Source organism: Pogona vitticeps, chromosome 3 (assembly GCF_051106095.1).
Source record: "Pogona vitticeps strain Pit_001003342236 chromosome 3, PviZW2.1, whole genome shotgun sequence".
Taxonomy (NCBI): domain Eukaryota; kingdom Metazoa; phylum Chordata; class Lepidosauria; order Squamata; family Agamidae; genus Pogona; species Pogona vitticeps.
Window position 1 is genome coordinate 81,989,612 of NC_135785.1, and position 22,065 is coordinate 82,011,676.

General features: G+C 39.2%; 1 protein-coding gene across 6 annotated transcripts in view; it reads right to left on the bottom strand.

The window, feature by feature from the left end:
- Positions 1–22,065, bottom strand: part of IDE (insulin degrading enzyme) — a 98,754-nt gene that overhangs the window by 48,421 nt on the left and 28,268 nt on the right. For all 6 annotated transcript variants that reach the window (XM_078391315.1, XM_020782916.3, XM_020782913.3 and 3 more), the window contains exons 2-6: positions 18,504–18,688; positions 17,289–17,496; positions 14,651–14,820; positions 2,679–2,801; positions 8–120 (exon numbers count right to left, since the gene is read on the bottom strand). In XM_078391315.1, coding sequence (XP_078247441.1) covers positions 8–120; positions 2,679–2,801; positions 14,651–14,820; positions 17,289–17,496; positions 18,504–18,688 — 799 coding nt within the window. The remainder of the gene's footprint in view (positions 1–7; positions 121–2,678; positions 2,802–14,650; positions 14,821–17,288; positions 17,497–18,503; positions 18,689–22,065) is intronic.

The following is a 22,065-nucleotide window of genomic DNA, read 5'->3' on the forward strand; positions in this document are numbered from 1 at the left end:
AACCCACCCGAAGATGTTCTTCCTGGAAAGGATGTTCAGGGAATTCTGGTAACGGAACATTTTTGTTCTCTACTTCAGAGAACAGCTTCACTACCAAGCTTGTTAGCTCATCTAGAGATTCTGTTTAAAAGGGGAATGGAGGAAGAAAGTTATTCAAAATGAAAATGATCTCTCCGTCTTCTCATTTTAAAGAAAGCCCATTAAGCAGGAGTTTAAGAAAAGCTACATATAACTGAATGAATCTTTATAAGTTAAATAAATTAAATAAATAAAAAATAATCACACTTGATAAACACAAATTCTGTTTCTACATTCTGTACATTATTGTTATTATTACCATTACCATTATCATTGTTATCATCGTTATCATCGTTATCATCGTTATCGTTATCGTCGTCATCATCATCATCATCATCATCATCATCATCATCATCATCATCATTATTATTATTATTATTATTATTATTATTATTATTATTATTATTATTATTATTATTATTATTATAGGAATTGCATAAAGGGTACAAGGGATAAAAGGGATTAAAAAGTGGGAAAAGGAGAAAATAAAATATATTGTCATCAAATCTTATTGTTCGCGTTACAATGTCTAATCAACTTTCCGCATTTGTAAAGTTTAATTGCCCTTCTAGATTTCCACTTAGTTTAGTTCTATATTTATCAAGCTCTATCTACTGACTCAATCATTTGTATAATATATCCCATCTTTCAGTTGCCTTTTGTATTGGACAGTTTTTCAGCACTTCTGATAAAATGTCCATCTCTGCTACTTCCCAAATCTTCTCCAAGAGCTCCTCTTGTTTCAGTATCTCTGGTTTCTTCCAATTCTTAGCACAGAGAATTCTAGCTGCTGTAATTATATGTATAACTAGGCAACTCTTTGTCTTATCTAGATTGTCAGGTATAATATTCAGTAGAAACAATTCTGGATTTAATGGAATATTACAGAGCAATATTTTTTTGTAACAGAGTATGCATTGCTATCCAGTACTGCTTCACTTCTCTAAAAGTCCACCACATGTGGTAAAAACTTCCTCTTGTGATTTACACTTCCAACATACATCTGATACCTCTGTACAGATCTACGATAGTTTTTGGAGTCATGTACCACTTATAAAACATCTTATATATGTTCTCCTTAAAGTTAACTGATTTTGTGAGCTTTATATTATTTTTCCATATTTGTAACCAATGGTCAATATCAATATTGTGCCCTAGATTTTGTACCCACTTGATTATACATTATTTTACAATCTCATCTTGCATTTTAATTTCAAGCAAATAATCAAATGTTTTTCTTGATTACCTTCTTATTTGAGCCCAACAAATGTTTATCAAATACCATTGGTTCTGTATAGAAGCCCTTTATTTTATCTTTTGTATACCTGGATTCCATTTGTGCTCTAGACCACAGTCTATACTTTTAATGCAACATAATATATTCTGCCTATAATTAGACATGTTCTGGAATAAACAAATATTGGCTGTAATCCTGTAGTAAATTGCAGCTACAATAGGCCCACTGAATCAGCAGAGATTTGGTACATCAACTCCTATGCAAATCCTATTGATTTAATGGGCCTACTTACCACTAGATTTCAACCACTGGATTTGAACTTAAAACACAGAGAAAGCACAAAGAAGTTAGTAAGCACTGTGGAACTGTTACTCAACAAAGCCCTATACAGCCATGCTCTTGTTTCTGGAAAATAACCATGCATTTACCCTGGATATCTCAATGCTCAGATATAGGTGAAATACCTATATTTTATAGAAGCACTGGTATATTTAGAATACCAAGCTCTACAGATACCAGAACTTTTGATTAGTGAAAGGGAACTGAGGATCCTACATGAGTAGAAGAGCATGCACAGTACAGGATATTGGCTTAACAGATCTTTAGCCTAGAATGTTCCAAGGAGTTTCATACAGGTGCAAAAAGAACCCACATATCTGATTCACAGAGACCATGAAAAATCAAAATTTCAGGTCTCCTTAACTCTTCATCAGGTAGAGATGGTATGAAACTTGGGTTGAAAAGAAAAACTTCAAACATTTGGCCAGATGTTCATGGCTCATGAAGCCAGACTGCTAACAAGGCAAAATGGAGGTTTAGATTCCACATGAGACAGTGGCATCACTTTGTACTCTTCTCCTACTTTGTTCTGGCAAACATAAAAAACTCATTTTACTTTCAATAGTTTTGTGACCTAATAAAAGTACGGTCCAAAACAACAAATACTATTAAAAGCTAAGAACAATGCATTACTACGGCATTAAAAAAGAATTAAACAAATAAAATATTAAAAGTAGCCAAAAAAAAACAATTGTAAAAACACATTAAAAACAACAAAAACACAATAGGCCCATTTTGAGAACCTCCTCTTAGGTAGTTCATTGCTAAGAGAAAGCTGCATGAAGAGAAAAGCCCTTGTTTACTTGCAGAAGAACAGCAGACAGAGGGTCAGCCTGGCTTAATAAGGGAAAGTGTTCCAGAGTTTGAGAGCAGCAACACCACCAAATGACCCTGTGAGGGTGGTATGGCTGAGAGAAAGGAGTTCTCATTCTCCTGCCCTATGGTTTACACCAATGCAACTTTTAAAAAATCTTGTTAAAACAAACTAGTTGAATGAGCTCCCCCATAAGTTTCCCATTCTTACCTCGTCCCAGCACACAGACAGCCATTAAATTTGATGAATAATAAGTGGAATGAAACTTCAATAGTTCTTGTCTTATGTCTATTCCTTCCTGGTTTGGTCTAGTTTCCAAAGTGAATTTGTTTCCTATAAAGGAAGAATAAAATAAAGGAAGCCTCACAATGAGTAACCAATGGTAATACAGTTTCACACCAGCTACTGATCTCTGCTATTACAATGGAGAGCAGTGTATACATTTCAAAACCATATTGCAGCTCCACTCATCAGTGGGACCGGTCACCCTCATTAGTGCATATGCACCAACACTGTTGTCCACAACAGAAATGAAAGACAAATTCTTCGATGATCTGGCAGCTACTATCAAAAAAAAGTCCCTGAGAAAGAGCCACTGTTCATTCTCAGAGACTTTAACGCTAGAGTTGGTGCTGATCACAATTCTTGGCCCACTTGTCTAGGCCATTTTGGCACTGGGAAGATGAACAAAAATGGCCAATGCTTGCTGGAGTTTTGCTGTTAATATGATCTTTGTGTCACCAACACGTTCTTCAATACGAAGCTTCAACACAAAGTTTCTTGGAGACATCCAAGTTCCAAGCATTGGCATCAGCTTCATTTAAGCCTCACTAGACGTTCTAGCCTTCCTAGTATTATGATCACACACAGTTACCAGAGTGCTGATACTAGACACCAGGGAGTGATCAGTATCGCAATCAGCACTCTGGTAACTGTGTGTGGTCATAATACTAGGAAGGTTAGAATAAAACAGTGAACAAAGAGACTGCATCACACGAAAAAGGAAGGAAGACCACATATTGACATCGGCAAGACTTGTGATCAAAGAAAAGTGGAGGAATTTGCCCAAGCGCTTCCAGGCTCAGCTGATGCAAATGCACCTGAACGATGGGAACACTTCAAGAACGCTGTGTATACAACTGCCTTGTCCACATTTGGCAAGAAGACCAAAAAGATGGCCGACTGGTTCGAAGCCCATTCGGAGGAGTTGATGCCAGCCATCGAGGATAAGAGGGGAGCTCTAGCAGCATACAAAGCCTGTCCTACTCTGTACAACTTGCAAGCTCTTCGAGCTGCTCATAGCCAACAGGCTGCCAGGAGATGTTCCAACGATTATTGGCTTCAGCTCTGCTCAGATATAGACAGCAGTGGACACAGGTAACATCAAAGGAATGTATGACGATATCACACAGGCTTTAGGTCCAATACAGAAGAAATCTTCTCCCTTGAAGTCTGCTACAGACGTGATCATCCAGGACCGAGCACTGCAGATGGACCGCTGGGTGCAGCACTACTCTGAGCTATATTCCAGAGAGAATGTAGTAACTGAAGAAGCATTAAATAACATTGAGTGCCTGCCCGTCTTGGAAGAGTTGGATAGTGAACCAACTTTAACAGAAATAAAAGTGGCCTTGGATTCCCCCACCTCCGGCAAGGCACCTGGAAAGGATAACCTCCCTGTTGAAGTGCTGTAAAGAGATCATCACCATGGAACTGTATGAAGTCTTTTGTCTTTGCTGGAGTGAAGGTGGAGTACTACAGGACAGGATACAAACATCATCACATTGTGTAAGAACAAAGGAGACAGGAGTGACTGCAATAAGTACCGTGGCATCTCTCTTCCCAGAGTTGTAGGGAAGCTGCTTGCCCATGTTGCATTGAAGAGACTCCAGGTGCTTGCAGAGAGTCTATCCAGAATCACAGTGCGGATTTCAAGCTAATAGATCCACCACTGGCATGGTATTCTCCCTCAGACAGCTGCAGGAGAAATATAGGGAACAACGACAGCCACTCTTTGTGGCCTTCATAGATCTTACAAAGGCCTTTGATTTGATTAGCAAGGATAGCCTTTTAAAAATACTTCCCAAGACTGGATGTCCACCTCGACTCCTTAACATCATCAGGTCCTTTCATGAGGGAATCAAGGGCACTGTAGTTTTTGATGGTTCAACGTTAGATGCCTTTGACATCCAAAGTGGAGTGAAACAGGGCTGTGTCCTCGCGCCAACCCTGTTTGGGATCTTTTTTGCTGTCATGCTGAAACAGGCCTTTGGAACTGCAACAGAAGGTGTCTATCTCTGGACTAGATCAGGTGGAAAGCTCTTTAATCTCTCTAGATTGAGAGCGAAGACCAAAGTCCAGCTGAAATGCGTGCAGGATTTCCTCTTCATCGATGATTCAGCCATTGTTGTCCTCTCTGCTAAAGACCTCCAACAACTCATGAATCATTTTAGCAAGGCCTGTCAAGACTTTGGACTAACAATCAGCCTGAAGAAAACACAAGTCATGGGCCAGGGCGTGGACTCAACTCCCTCTATTACCATCTCCACAGAAGAATTGGAAATGGTTCATGACTTTGTATACCTTGGCTCAATGAACTCTGACACTCTCTCCCTAGATGTTGAGCTGGATATATGCATTGGCAAAGCAGCTACCATGTTCTCACGACTCACAAAGAGAGTATGGCTCTGTAAGAAGCTGACAACCTATACCAAGATCCAACACTATAGAGCCTATGTCCTGAGCACACTCCTGTACTGCAGTGAGTTCTGGATCCTTTGTGGATGGCAGGAGAGGAAGCTGAACACGTTCCATATGCGTTGTCTCTGACACATTTTTGGTATCACCTGGCAGGACAAAGTTCCAAATAGAGTAGTCCTAGATCGAGCTGAAATTTTTAGCATGTATACATTATGAAAACAGCAATGTCTATGTTGGCTTGGGCATGTTGTGAGAATGGCTGATGGTCAGATTCCCAAAGATCTCCTGTATGGAGAATTAGTGCAGGGAAATTGCTCCAGAGGGAGACCACAAAGATATCTGCAAGTGGGATCTGAAGGCCTTAGGAATGGACCTCAACAGATAGGAAACCCTGACATCTGAGTGTTCAGCCCGGAGGCAGGCGGTGTATCACGGCCTCTCCCATTTCGAAGAGACCTTTATCCAGCAGGCCGAAGCAGAGAAAGTCCTGAAAGCAGCAAAATCAGGGAGCTGGACAGGGGAGAGATTGTATTTGTCTTCAGTGTGGAAGGGATTGTCACTCTCGAATTGGCCTTCTCAGCCACACTAGACACTGATCCAAGTCCTGCATACAGAACATGTTACCATAGTCTCTCGAGACTAAAGGATGCCTAATCTATCTGCAACATATTGCTATGCAGACTAGGCAATGTGCATGGAGTTCCAAGTTATATTCCTATGAGATAACTTCTCATTAGGTGAAAAATATAAATGCTATTTCTCACTTTCATGACTTAAGACTTGAATTAAGAATAACTGAGATCTGATGTTGGCTACAAAAGCAGAACTGTCTGCATTAAAATCACTCTGGTCTTTATAATATTGCATTCTGGGAACCAGCAACACTAATCTCCAAATCATATAATCTGAATACCTTTATCAGCTGTGACATCTTCACAGGTTATGATCTCAAAGCTTTAATTCATGTTCAGGAAAGATTCAGGCAGGTATGGAAAACAGTTTAAATTTTGTAGGATTGGATGGAGGAGAAATAACAAGAGAAATCCCTCAGTGGTCCCTATACTGGCCGTCAATGAATTAGCAGTTTGTTGGCCAAATTCAGTCATGATTCACTTTTGGCACAGAAAAACAATTAGTTGCATATCCCTCTTGCTCCCACGCTTCAGAAAATATTTCCTGAGTTATTAAGACAATTTCCTCATAGCATCTGTACTAGGATTTGGGGTTTAACTGCTCCTTACGAAGTTCACGAAGTACTGTGTAAGTCTGACAGCACTTATACAAAAGGTTTTTTTGTACCCTATTACAAAACCTCAATTTATTAAATCATGAAATCATCTGTTAAATCACTGGTTCTTAACCTTTGTTACTCAGATGTTTTTGGACTGCAACTCCCAGAAACCTTCACCATCAGATCTGCTGGCTGAGGTTTCTGGGAGTTGCAGTTCAAAAACACCTGAGTAACAAAGGTTAAGAACCACTGTGTTAAATCAATCACAAAAGGAGAGATTGTGTGAGCTTGTCATTCATTTCCACTCTGGTGAACTAGGATTTGTTGGATCAGGAAAGCTGTGTCTGACCCAAGCCACAGTATTTTAAATCTAGCTACAACTGGCCAAAATTCTGTAGTAAATCCCCTTCACAGATTGCTGCCTTTTCATGGTGAAGGGGCTTGAGTAATTCAGAGAAGTTATGGACTATGCCGTTCAGGGACATCCAAGATGGACAGGTCATAGTGGAGAATTATGATTAAACGCGATCCACCTGGAGCAGGAACTGGCAAGCCACTCCAGTATCTTTACCAAGAAAACTCCATGGACTGAAACAAAAGTCTAAAAGATATGACGCTGGAAGATGAGCTCCTCAGGTCGGAAGGCATCCAACATGCTACTGAGGAACAGTGGAAGACAAGTACAAGTAGCTCCAGAGCTAATGAAGTGGTTGGACCAAAGCCGAAAGGATGCTCAGCTGTGGACGTGCCTGGAAGTGAAAGGAAAGTCCGATGCTGCAAAGAAAAATACTGCATAGGAATCTGGAATGTAAGATCTATGAACCCTGGTAAGTTGGATGTTGTCAAACAGGAGATGGCAAGAATAAACGTTGACATCCTGGGCATCAGTGAACTAAAATGGACAGGAATGGGCGAATTCAGCTCAGATGATTATCATATCTACTACTGTTGGCAAGAATCCCGTAGAAGAAATGGAGTAGCCCTCATAGTCAACAAAACAGTAGGAAAAGCTGTATTGGGATACAATCTCAAAAATGACAGAATAATTTCAATACGAATCCAAGGCAGACCTTTCAACATCACAGTAATCCAAGTTTACGCACCAACCATTGATGCTGAAGAGGCTGAAATTGATCAACTCTATGAAGAGTTACAACACCTTCTAGAACTGACACCAAAGAAAGATGTTCTTGTCATTATAGGGGACTGGAATGCTAAAGTAGGGAGTCAAGAGATAAAAGGAGCAACAGGTACGTTTGGCTTTGGAGTTCAAAACAAAGCAGGGCAAAGGCTAATAGAGTTTTGTCAGGAGAATAAGCTGGTCATCACAAACAGTCTTTTCCAACAATACAAGAGGCGACTCTACACGTGGACATCAGCAGATGGGCAATACCGAAATCAGATTATGTTCTCTGCAGCCAAAGATGGAGAAGCTCTATACAGTCAGCAAAAACAAGACCTGGAGCTGATTGTGGCTCTGATCATCAGCTTCTTATAGCAAAATTCAAGCTTAAACTGAAGAGAGTAGGAAAAACCATTACTCGGGTATAATCTAAACCAAATCCCTTATGAATACACAGTGGAAGTGAAGAATAGATTTAACGAACTAGATTTGGTGGACAGAGTGCCTGAAGAACTATGGATGGAGGCTCGTAACATTGTACAGGAGGCATCAACAAAAACCATGCCAAAGAAAAGGAAATGCAAGAAAGCAAAGTGGCTGTCCAACGAGGCCTTACAAATAGCAGAGAAGAGAAGGGAAACTAAATGCAGGGGATATAGGGAAAGTTACAGAAAATTGAATGCAGACTTCCAAAGAATAGCAAGGAGAGACAAGAGGGCCTTCTTAAATGAACAGTGCAAAGATATAGAGGAAAATAATGGAAAAACCAGAGATCTGTTCAAGAAAATTGGAGCTATTAAAAGAACCTTTCGTGCAAAGATCAACGTGATAAAGGACAAAAATCGTAGAGACCTCACAGAAGCAGAAGACCTCGAGAAGAAGTGGCAAGAATACACAGAGGAATTATACAAGAAAGATCTGGATGTCCCGGACAACCAAGATAGTGTGGTTGCTGACCTTGAGCCAGACATCCTGGACAGCAAAGTCAAGTGGGCCTTAGAAAGCATGGCTAACAAGGCCAGTGGAGGTGATGGTATTTCATTTGAACTATTTAAAATCTTAAAAGATGATGCTATTAAAGCTCTACACTCAATATGCCAGCAAGTTTGGCCAGAGGATTGGAAAAGATCAGTCTACATCCCAATTTCAAAGAAGGGCAATGCCAAAGAATGCTCCAACTACCATACAATGGCACTCATTTCACACGCTAGCAAGGTTATGCTCAAAATCCTACAAGGTAGCCTTCAGAAGCATGTGAACAGAGAACTCCCAGAAGTACAAGCTGGATTTCGAAGCGGCAGAGGAACTAGAGACCAAATTGCTAACATGCGCTGGATTATGGAGAAAGCCAGAGAGTTCCAGAAAAACATCTACTGCTTCACTGACTACGCAAAAGCCATTGACTGTGTGGACCACAGCAAACTATGGCAAGTTCTTAAAGAAATGGAAGTGCCTGACCACCTTATCTCTCTCTTGAGAAATCTATACAGTATGTGGGACAGGAAGCAACAGTTAGAACTGGATATGGAACAACTGATTGGTTCAAAATTGGGAAAGGAGTACGACAAGGCTGTATATTGTCCCCCTGCTATTTTAACTTATGTGCAGAATACATCATACAAAAGGCAGGACTGGAGGAATCCCAAGCCGGAATTAAGATAGCCGGAAGAAACATCAACAACCTCAGATATGCAGATGATACCACTCTGATGGCAGAAAGTGAGGAGGAATTAAAGAACCTCGTAATGAGGGTGAAAGAGGAGAGTGCAAAAATGGTCTGAAGCTCAACATAAAAAAAAAAAACCTAAGATCATGGTCACTGGACCCATCATCTCCAGGCAAATACAAGGGGAAGATATGGAGGCAGTGACAGATTTCACTTTATTGGGCTCTATGATCACTGCAGATGGTGACAGCAGCCAAGAAATTAAAAGACAACTGCTTCTTGGGAGGAAAGCAATGACAAACCTAGACAGCATCTTAAAAATCAGAGACCTCACCTTGCCGACAAAGGTCCGCATAGTCAAAGCTATGATTTTTCCAGTAGCAATGTATGGAAGTGAGAGCTGGACCATAAAGAAGGCTGACTCCCGAAGAATTGATACTTTTGAATTGTGGTGCTGGAGGAGACTTTTGAAAGTCCCCAGGACTGCAAGGAGAACAAACCTATCCATTCTAAAGGAAATCAACCCTGAGGTCAGGGAGGACAGATCCTGAAGCTGAGGCTCCAATACTTTGGCCATATCATGAGAAGAGAAGACTCCCTGGAAAAGACCCTGATGTTTGGAAAGTGTGAGGGCAAGAGGAGAAGGGGACGACAGAGGACCAGATGGTTGGACAGTGTCAGCAAAGCAACCAACATGAAATTGACACAACTACGGGAGGCAGTGGAAGACAGGAGGGCCTGGCATGCTCTGGTCCATGGGGTCATGAAGAGTTGGACACAACTTAACAACTGAACAACAACAACAAAAGATCCACTGAATCAATGAGCCAATTCCTCCATAAATTCCATTGATTCAAATAGGCCTAGTCTAATTGCAACTTACAATGCTAAGGTAAGTAACAGTTTGAGCAGGCCCATTTGTATCTATGGAACATATGAAGGGGTTGACTCACCAAATCCCCATTGATTCAGTGGGCCTCCTCTAATGCAAATTGTTATGCTAAACAATAAGACTTTAGCCACTGAATTCTTTTAACACCATGTCCCAGCTCCCGCCAACGTAGCGGTTCGAAAGCATGCAAATGCAAGTATATAAATAGGGACCACCTCGGTGGGAAGGAAACAGCGTTCTATGTCTAAGTCGCACTGGCCATGTGACCACGGAAGATTGTCTTCGGACAAAACACTGGCTCTATGGTTTGGAAACGGGGATGAGCACCGCCTCCTAGAGTCGAACACGACTGGACAAAAATTGTCAAGGGGAACCTTTACCTTTACCTTTATATTGACACAGTGAGAGGATTTTTTGTGGGAGTTTAATTTGTAAAGTTTTAAACAGATTTAATCAGAGTTCGAGCCTTGTCATGATTAGCACTGACAATCCTTTGGCACTAAAATAAACAAAAATTTCTGTTTCTAACATGCTGATTCAAATGTAACACTATGACACAGTGTTTTAGGTTGAGAGAATGTAGTAATGAAAGTGAGCTTGAGGCAAGGAAACAAAGTAAGTGAGGTGAAGGCAATGTCTTTCACATGACGAGAACAAAGTTATACAGAACAGACAACTCATTTTACAAGCAGCAGCAATGAGCAATGACAAGCATGGACAAGAAAGATCATTATGGATAAATGAGAAAGCATTTCTTATTGAAGTGTTGATAAATGATTTAAAAAACTGAAATTGACATTTGTAAATAAAACAAGTCATCTATATAATATGCAACAGATGAAGTGAGCATTATTCCATTAATCTCCAATGTTCATGTTATTAGCAATTTAAACACACTTGAGAAATTACTGCTTTCATGCATAAGGCTACAGGAGCCTTGCTGATAACATTTAAAATTAGAGATGCATACGAATTCACCTCTGACATTGCGTGACATGCCAAAACAATATTCTGTAGACTACTTCTAAGAGGAACAGCCTGTCCAAACAATAAGTTATAACTTCAGAACTGGTTCTTGAATCAATATCATATTTGGCAGAGTGACTGTAAATGATATGGGCTTTCTGTGTGCCAAATTTGGAGAAGATTAGAGATGCACTTTTAAACTTTTAACATTTTCAGTTTTTTTCCAGATTTTTAATGTTTTAATGCATTAATATACAAGACACAATACATATAAACTTACTTAATGCATAAAAACAAAATATTAGTGCACCCCTTCCCCCTAGGGACCATTATATTTTACAGACTTATAACCATAAGTCCTTGTAAAAATACTGTATATATTCATTGCCCATTTCCCTTTATCTTTGCACAGTATAGCTTTATAAATTCTTCCCATATTTTATTAAACCTATTTGCCTTTATCTCTCTTTGTAAACTTAATTTCTGAAGAAAATGCATCATTAATTGCTATATTCCATACTTATACCATTCTTGCAACTGAAAATCGCAATTATGCTTCCAGTTTTTTGCTATAAGCAGTCAAGCTGCTGTTATCAGGTTAATTACCATTTTTTTTCTTTTTTCTTGTTTGCATTATTCACTTCACAATTTTTTATCATCAACAACAAATGGAACCATTTCAATGTTAGCTTCCAATAATTATCTAATTTTTTCAAAAACTTTAACCCATACTTTTTGTATAACCTCACAATTCCACCACGAATGAAAATATGTACTGTCTTTGCTACATTTCCAATATTTCTTAAAATATTTAGAGTTTATGGTATTTAATTTTACTAGTGTTAAATACCACCTCCACAATGTTTTATAACCATTTTCTTTTCTCCTAAATGACATACTTAAAAAAAAAACCCTTCTACAGTGGAGTCTCGACTTACGGTCAGCTCCACTTATGTACTTTTCGACCTACGTACTTCTCCGGCCGTAAAGTTTCACTTCGACTTACAGATCAGAAGAGGGAGGCGGGGAAAGCGCTTTCCCCACCTCCTCCTTCCAGTCCGTATGCCATAGGCCGTGCCTCTGGATGCCTTCCAGGGCTTCTCTGCCGCCATGGGAGGCATCTCGGAGGTCCCCCCCCCATTGCCGATAGTGCTTTGAAGCCACTATTGGTGGCGGCGGGGACCTCCTTTCCATTCCTCCATTTCTATATTTGTTTTCTTTTTAAAACACCTGTCAACTCCTTAATCCCATATCTTGGGAATTTTTTCAACTCTACTACTGGGGTTAAAGATGATATTCCAGGACTTAATATCAGCCTCCATTTGTTCCAAACCTCCATTACATTTTTTATAAAGGGATTCTGGATCTTTTCATTCGTTCATTCATTCATTCAATCTGTATCCTGTTCCCAAGCCAAAGCACTACTCTGGACAGTTACAACACGTATAATAGTGAACAAAATAAAAGATTAAAAATATTAAAAGCAACAACAACCATAACCTTAAAAATAGATGCCACCGACTAATCATATACACCCAGAGTGGATAGAGGAAAGGCGGGGGAGGAGGTGGTCAGCTACATCAGTGTGGAAAGCCTCCCTGAAAAGCAATGCCTTTAATTACTTTCTAAATGTTAACAGGGAGGAGGCTAGATAGAGCTCTTCTGGAAGCTGGTTCCAAAAGGTTGGAGCCACTGAGAAGAAGGCACTACCTCTTGTAGAGGGTTTACGGGTGTCCCTCAGGTTAAGCACCTGCAGGAGCCTCAACTGGGATGATCTTGTGGGTCGGGCAGATTACATTAAGGAAAGATGCTCTGACAATAACATCGGCCCAAAACGTGGAGGGTTTTGTATGTGTGTGTCAAAACACTGAGCCTGATCTGCGATGCAACAAGCAACCAGTGGAGGTGAGCCAGAATTAGAATGATGCAGTCAATTTTACTGATACCCACCACCAGTCTGGCTGCCACATTCTGGACCTGCTGAAGTCTCCAGATCAGGTGCAAGGAAAGCCCCATGTAGACAGCATTGCAGTAGTCAATCCAGGTGATGACCAGGGCCTTTATCAAAGTCTTGAGGGAATCCTCATCCAGAAAGGGATGAAGCTGGGCAATTTTCTTGTACTTCCCCTGTTTTATATAATTCTTTTAATTCAATATTCTTCCATATTATCTTATTTTGTATTATAATATCCAGGACAACTCTTAACTGATTTGCAACATAGTATTTACTAATATTTGACATTCCTAATCCTCTTTTTTTCCCCTGTGGTAAATACCACAACTTTTTATTTCTCCTGTTCCCTGCCCCCTCCATTACAATATTAATTTATTATTAATTTTATCTCTTTTAATTCCTACTCTGAAACATAACTGGTATCATCCTAAGCAAAAAATTAAATTTTGGCAATATGCTCATTTTATGCAATGCAATTCTCCCAAACCAAGATTTTCTGTTTTTCAAAAAACATTCACATCCTTCCCATGATCTCACTTTGTTACCATTTTAACACAACTCATATTGAACTCAATAGTTGTTTTTCAAATGCTATGTCCTTAAAGGTAAATTATTCCTTCTACATGCTTTTTTCCTCTAACCTGAAGGCAATCCATTTCATTCCATTGTTTAGAACAGTGGTTCCAAATCTTGGGTCCCCAGATTTCTTGGACTAAAGCTTCCAGAAGCCTTGCTATGTTGGGCAGGATTTCTTGGAACTGTAGCCCAAGAAAATCGGGTAATGCCAAGATTGGAAACCACTGGTTTACAAGGTATAGGACCTTAAACATGCTTGTTTTACATAGCAAAATATTCGCAAACTCTGTCATACATGCTTATTGAAGTATTTCATAGCAATTGCCCAAATTTCTGCCCAGTATTTCAGGGAAACGAATGAATTTCATTGCGGTGAATGGGCCTTATATCTAGGCAAGATGGTTGACTAGAATTTCAGCCTTACCACAGGAATAATTGTCTGATATAACACACAAAAAAGCCAAGGAGGGAGGGAGGGAGGGAAGACTTGGAGGGGAGACAGAGGGGAGTCACAGACAGCCAAGGATGGGGGTGGGTAGAGGAGCCACAGAAAGTTAGAGGGGATCAAGAGAGAGAGAGAAGACAAGGCTGAGATAGAAAGAACAGAGTTAAGGAGAAAGAGAGAGAAAAAGCAAAGAGAGAGATGGAGGGAGGGAGGAATGGCACAAAGAGAAGCCACACAGAAAATTCGTCAAAAACAATCATGTCAGTTGTTTTGTGTTGAGTGAGAGCTCCAATTATTATAGCTGTAAATGGTACACAATTAAATAAATGGTACACTATATATTTTATTTGATACCTTATTTCATTTCAATAAATTCTCTCTGACAAAAAACAATAAAATGAAATGTTACACCATATGCTGTGGGAATCCTCTACAGCAGTGGTCCCCAACCTTGGTCCTCCAGATGTTCTTGGACTACCACTCCCAGAAGCCTTCATTACCACCTTGGCTGGCCAGGATTTCTGGGAGTTGAAGGCCAAAAACATCTGGAGGCCCAAGGCTGGAGACCACTGCTCTACAGCCAAAGCAAAACATGACCAGCTTGATAGAAAATATATGTTCTCACATACCTGTTCCAAATTTGCTGAAGGGATGATTGGGATTTCCAGTAGCCTTTTCCAACTGAAACAGTCTCCAAGCATCATTCATTAAATTCTTCTCATGCTCAGAGTCAACAGCATTCACTTCTCTGTCCTTGCAGCTTTCGTCAAACAGAGGACACAAGAAAAACTGGGCAAATCTACATGAAACAGAAGTTTGATATTTGCCAAATCAATGCATTGAACATACATATATTAAAAGCTCAAAATATTACATTCACCAAATTTTGCTTATCAGGGTTTACCATTTCGTCTTTAGCACTCTGAAAAGATGAGTATATGACTTTAGTTTGTTAAGTTTGAGTTCCCAGAGTTCAGAAGAACAAGCATGCTCTCCAAGTGACTGTTCTAATGAAATTTGTTTTGTTGGGGTTATGTGCTGTCAGGTTGCTTATGTCCTATGGTAACCCCAAATATATGAGCTGTTCAAGGAGTAGTTTCCCAGTGAATGTCTATGGTCAAGCAATGATCTGAACCTAGTCTTCTAAGTCCTAATCCACTACACAGTTTGTTTTACTGTGTTTTAATTAACAAAACTTACCACGTTGTTTTGGCCTACATTATTAGAACCTCATTTATCATTTCAGATCTACTTTTTCAGGCTGAATTCTATTATGAATTATTCACTTAAAGTCTCGCATGCAGAAGCAGGAAAAAAGAGAATTACACTTCAGTTATTTTGTTTTAATTAAGAGTTCATTGACATTTGGATTGGAACATATTTCCTCCCTAAAACATTCAGATGCAGGCGAAAAAGAAATTGGCACATGTGTCCTCTCAAAATCATGCCCTGAGTACTTGACTCTTAAAAAGTCTATATTCAAATCCCTGTATAGTCAACCATTTTATTAGGGTTGCCACCTCTTTTTACTGGAAAGCTCCTCATTTTTAGCAACATTGGGGGTGAATGTTGTTAAAATTCCATTTTAAAGAATTGATAAACTTTTGTATTAGGGATGGAGAAAACCTGAAGCTTTGAAATTTGAGGATGGGAGAAACCAAAGCTCACTGATTCTGTCATGGTCTCTAAAATGCCAGTGTCAAGGAATCATTCTGTGCTGATGGTCTTAGCACCCTCTTCCGGAATTAGCAAAAGTCATCATAATTTTTTCATTGCTACAGTTGATGAGCCTCTGACTGGATTTGGTAATCTTTTTTCTCTAAATCATCTGGAAAGAAGTCCTCTTCCCACCATCCCAGCCACTGATAATTTATTCTATTTTAACCTCTCACTCATGTCTTGCATTGTTCAGCTGCTGCTTTGAAACACAGAAATGTTATTTGTCTATGGGGTGGAGACATGGGTATCCTCCCAACTCTAACCTCCACTATCCCTGATCACAGCAGGGTGTTTGATGCATCCACAATTTATGTCCAGAACACAGCAAATCTGAAGTGTCAGAACGTCTTATTCGTGACTGGTGGGTCACATTCCCTGTCAATCTTAAACCTGAGTACTGTATTCAAAATTCTAATTAGTAACTACTTTCATAAGGAATATGGCCACCTTCCCAAATATCTAAAACTGCTCATTGCATCTAGGCCAACAGTACAAATCTAGAATATCAGAGGATATTAAGAAGCCTTTGAAAAAAACCATCTTTGAACTACCTATAGCTTTATTCCCAGTTTTATTCTTTTTCTGATCTTAAATAAATCTTTCTTAATTTGGATTTAATTGTTTAAACTGCAACATGATAAGCTCAAAGGGATCCTTCCACAAAGTAAAGCTTCTTGTTCATACTAAGAGAAATGCTAGTGAGCAGAAATGGAAGACATGTGAAAGGATGATAAGAGAGAAGTAAGATTAGTCTGAAGGTGTCTCTGACCAGTAAGGAAGTGATTTTTTGCTGAAAAGGAAATCCAGGTTTGGATGAGATTAGGAGGTACCTGTAAACCAACAGCAGTCCCAACTCCTGACAACTCCATCTCGAGCCTTGATACCGGGCCTCCTATAAATTTGTGTCATTAACTCTAAAAACACCTACTTTTTACTTTAAAAATACATTCATTGCTAAATATATTTCTGCCAAATTGCAGCATCTGAATATACCTCATTTTCAACAACTATATATTCTATACAGAAATCTTCTGAGACTCTGTTGAGAAATACGTAACTTATAATGAGAGTATACGTAGAACAGAATTATGGAACAAAAATACTGGGGGTTCCCCATATTATTCTGCTGTGTATGAGAGAATTTACCATACTGTTGATAACTCACTTCTCACTGAACACCGGTTTCTGCAATGAATAAGCAGTGATAAAGAATACACTAACCCAAATACAGTTTGCTTCTTTTTTGCACACGGCGGCATATAGTGTGTACTAGACTAGAGTATTCGCATGTTTTATGAGCAAGGAGGCATTCAATACTTCCTCGTAGATGGGCAACCCCCCATGTTTTCACAGGGTACTCTATAGCTTGCTTAACTGGCAAGTCAGAGCTCAATAAAGCAACCATGGAGCATTCCATCCACAGAACAGTTATGCACTGAAATTGTTAACAGGATTCTGACCATTGTTTAGGAATGAGGCTGCTACACAGTAATGGTGCTTGGAGAAAGACACAAACAAATCAATATATTAGTCAATAGATATATTTACCTGTCTAGGGCGCCTTCCAGGTGTTCGTGAGACACATCAAAATAGTAGTTTGTATGCTCTCCACTTGTAAAAGCATTTGAACTCCCTGCATGCTCACTAAGAAATTGGCTATATTCATTTTCTTTTGGATATTTCTCAGTTCCCAAGAAGAGCATATGTTCACAAAAATGGCTTAACCCAGCAATATTAGGGGGATCAGATAATGAACCTTATGGAAAGAAAAAAAAAGAGCAGGTCACTCTACTGAGTGACATTCATTCTACATTCATTTTAACTTGAATGATAAACTGTAACATTATATGGCTAAAGTATTCTAAATTTATGCATTTTGTGTATTTTATGAAGTCTTGGTTATTATGAGTATACATCTGTTTTAGTACTCTTTTATCAGCTATCCTCTTGATCCAGGAAATTCTTAGTATCTTGTGATTAACCCACATTTCAAATCTTTTATTTTAAAATAGTTGCATTAAAATCTACAAGTCAATGTCATACAACAGAAAAAAGAATACACAGCTCTGTACAATGCACATTCTCAAAGCCAATTTTATTTATTTATTTTGCATACCACATTCTTTATCATTAAAAAACTGCTTCAAGTGATCTCCCTTCTAATTTTTACTGCATGACTGTGATTAATTCAACCAAATTCCATGGTACTCGCATTTATCCACATGGTTCAGATTTTCATTTTGGATTTTTCACTGGCTTCCTGCATTTTATGGATTATCACAGACTTGGTTTTCTAGTAAACCAAGCCTGTGATAATCCATAAAATGCAAGAAGCCAGTGAAAAATAATATGGGGAACCCCCAGTATTCTAGTAAACCATATGCATTCATTTGCATATCAGAAATATACACCACATCCATAAATATCAGTTACTGTAGTTGTAATATTTCTGCACAGTACATTTTCATATCAAAGGGAGAATGTTAACAGCAGGTTGCAGTCTTGCCCTTACTTATGCATGTCTCAGCTGATTAGCTTTAAGGTGCTCATCTTTAGAACACACTGTACCCAGTAACACAATACAAATCTAGTGAACCTGAGACATAATATGACACTTACCAGAAGTATAACTTATGAAACATCCAAATAATCAAGCTCAGGACCGCAGCTGAAGTCTTGTAAGCAGTGTAACATTTGGGAAGTTATTGGTTTTAAAATAATTTATAATGCAAATACAAACTAATAAAATGGTTGATCAAATACCTATGTGTACGTCAAGTGCAGCTGAAGACTTGTCTGTGGTGGGGTCACTGATAAGCATTGCTTTGATACCATTTGCCAGTTCTAGCCCACGATACTCTCGTTTATCCTCAGGTGATTTGATTATATCATTTGTTATTCTTTTGATAGCAGGATCGTTCATTTTGTTGTGCATTTCTCGTTGAAGTCTAAAGAAAACAACAAACATTAATTCATATCACAATTCATATAATACAGAAGAAAAATAGGGATTATATAATTCCCATTTCTAAATTCAGGTCTAAAGTACACTGTACACAGCTTTAAAGAGGAAAGCATACTTAACTCCACTGAAATTAATATACTTAAACAAGCCTAGAAACGGCTCTGACAGCTAGCTTGAGATTGACTTAGCCTTCCATCCTTTTGAGGTCGGTAAAATTTGTACCCAGCTCATTGTAGCCTGTATAATTAAAAATTTCTAAACCGCTCAGAGAGTTCTTTAAGCATTACGGGGCAGTATATAAGCAGCACACTTAAAACAAACAAACAAAACAGGGTTTCGGCCAATATCAGTACATGCTTAGGGTAAAGTCAAGTCCCACTTTATAACACCTATTAACACAGCAAGATTGGATTATGAATCTACACTGAAGAATTACTTTGCAATTAAAATGGCAGGCTGGAAAGCTTCAGTGATTTAATTAGATTCAAAGGTTCATGGTGTCAAAAGCATGTTCCATAGGCAAATTTAAGAAAATGATTTATTACTGTAGTGAAAGAGAGGAGGCGGCTGAGGCCCTCGTGGGAGTGCCATCTCTCCCTAAGGCCCATAAAGGAATGGAAACTACTCCACCGCCGACTCCGCCCCAAATGGTACATCAAAGTCTTGACACCCAAGAGTTGGAATCAAGCATGAAAGGGTTAAATATAGCCACACAAACAGAATGTTTTGGTGGGAAAAGAAGGGAAGGGACGACCTATGGTGGAGGCAGGTTTGGGGTAATATAAATACTGGAAGGGACAACATACCAGGGGGCTGGGAGTTAATCTAGGTACAGGATCCCTGGACTGGACTATGGGAACAGGTAAAGGTTCCCAGGGAGGAGGATGACTACAGAAGGCGTAAAGGGCTTCCACAGCGACCCCCGTATTCGGGAGAATCTGAGACAAGGGAGTGGAGGAGAAGGCTGAAGGAAGAACGGGAAGCAGTTGCCAGAGAAGCCGAAGAACGCAAAGCATGGCGAGTAGAAGAACGTCGGAGGAGATACCTCCTGGACCGTGGGGAACTGGTCAGGAAGAGGAATCCCCATTTTGGGGATATGAGGGAGATGAGCAGACCTTACCACTATTGATGGACGATGAGATTGAACGGGGACTATCCGGATTGGACCCTCACACCCCAGGACCTTGGGAGGCTAAAAGTTTTAACCCCTTTGAAACAGAACTCTGGTTGCCCCTGCGGGACCCGTTGGTCTCTCAGGAGACGTCATCTAAACATGTTGTTACTGAACTGTTGCCGTTAGAGAAAGAAATAAAACATACAAAAGCTTTTGAACTTGAAACATCGCCTAGTTTATTGAATAAAAAAAGGGGAGGCAGAGACTGAACCCTAACAATTACTTGTGTGAATTAATCAAAGCACATATGATCTACAAAATCATTAATGCAGGGCTAATTACATGACTATACCCTCAATCACAAGATTTCAGCAGGTCCAGAATATGGTGGCCAGATTGTTAAGTGGAGTGAAGAAATACCAACATATTGCCCCTATGCTAGCCACATTGCACTGGCTACCTGATCATTTCTGTGCCAGCTTCAAAGTGATAAGCTTGATATACAAGCCATTGATAGAATGCCTCCTACTGATGAGATCTGCTTGACCTACTTGATCTTCCCAGGCAAGGCAATTGAGATTGACCCTGAGAGAGGCCTGGAAAGAAAAGATTAGAAACCAGGCCTTCTTGGCAGTCGCTCCCCATCTCTGGAACAACTTCCCACCCGAAACCTGCCTGGTCCCTTAACTGGGAACTCTCAAAGAATCTTTTCAGACAGGCTTTTCCAGAGATTGTATCATGATAAAGCAGTGGTCGTCTCAATATTTTTGCTCCACCATTTTGCCTGTTAAAATAGTGGCATTTATGTTTATGTTGTTTTGGTTATTTGTGATTGTATATTTTTATTTTTTGCCAGGACCACACACACCAGAAAGACCACTGTTAACAACCCATGACAACGGGTGGAGAAGGATTGCAGAAATGGGATTTTCACTCCCCTCCCTGTGTCCTTTGTCTGTCTAAAGAAACTATTCAGACCAGAGGATGCGAAACCTACATGGAGGGTATAATCAGGGTCTCCTACCAACTCTCCTCAAACTGAAGAAGCTACTTGGATGAGTAGCAAAATGTTTCAACCTAATAAGAAAGAAGTCCAGTTGCCCTGACTCAACTTACACATTATGTTTTATATTATTTTTAAGAATAATTTTTACTGTGTTGCAAACCACCCAGAGTGGCTTTTCAACAGATGGGCAATATAAAAGTTGAATGAATAAATAAATAAAAATATAAATACTTCACCCTCTTCCCAACTAATCGACAAAAGACTGAAGCAAAACAAAAAAAAATATATAAAAGTTTTATCCTAAGGATAAATTCTAGTAAAATTGAGAGCCTCTTGTCTATGCATAGCTGGTCCACAAATATTGGTTTCTATCCCTTACACATTTTCCAGAGAGGTAACCATGTTAGTCTGTTTCAGCATGCATAGAAAAAATGAAAGCAAAACTGTTTACTCTTACAGACTAATGTATTTATCGTATTTCAGTGTGAGCTTTTTTGGAACACAATGCTTAACAGTTTGGAACACTGTGCCTAACAGTTATATTCCACGTGTCTGAAGAAGTGGATTATCCTACTCTTTCATGTACTACGTAATGTTTAAAAATATTTTTTGAAAGGAAAGGCATATGTTCTTCAATTTGTTGATTAAAAATACTTTCCGAAGACATCTTCCTTCTCTTTTCCTGGACTATTTCAGCCTCTTTCACCCAAGCACCTTGCACTTTGATTTGCGAAGTGCTGAATTATTTGTTCCCAGAGTTTGTCTACTTCCTGGCTGTGACAACATGAAGCTGAAATACTGGTACAAATAGAAACTGTATTAGCTATTTGGAGCAGAACAGAATCACATTATGATTGTTCTAAGTAATTCAATTAAAAGACAGAAGCAGCATCATTCTATTGTAACTGTCACTGTTGCAAAATTAAAGTACCTTCTTAAATGTAAGAAAAAATAATCAAGATGAATACCACCACAGTGTTTTCTTGTACAGTACGTTATTGAAAAACTAGGGAACAAGCAAAAGTAAGGCAAGGAAGAAGCAAAAATACCAGAAATTTTATTTCATGTGTGTTTTGAGGTTGCTGTGTTTCAAGCCAAAAATCAAGTGAATACCAGAAAATCCCACACACATATTTAACACTATATTCTGCTGTCACAGTTTTATGCCTCAAATATTTTAACCATTATATGAGTACACCACAAAACATAACTTGTCGTACATATGCAGCACTGTCAAAGT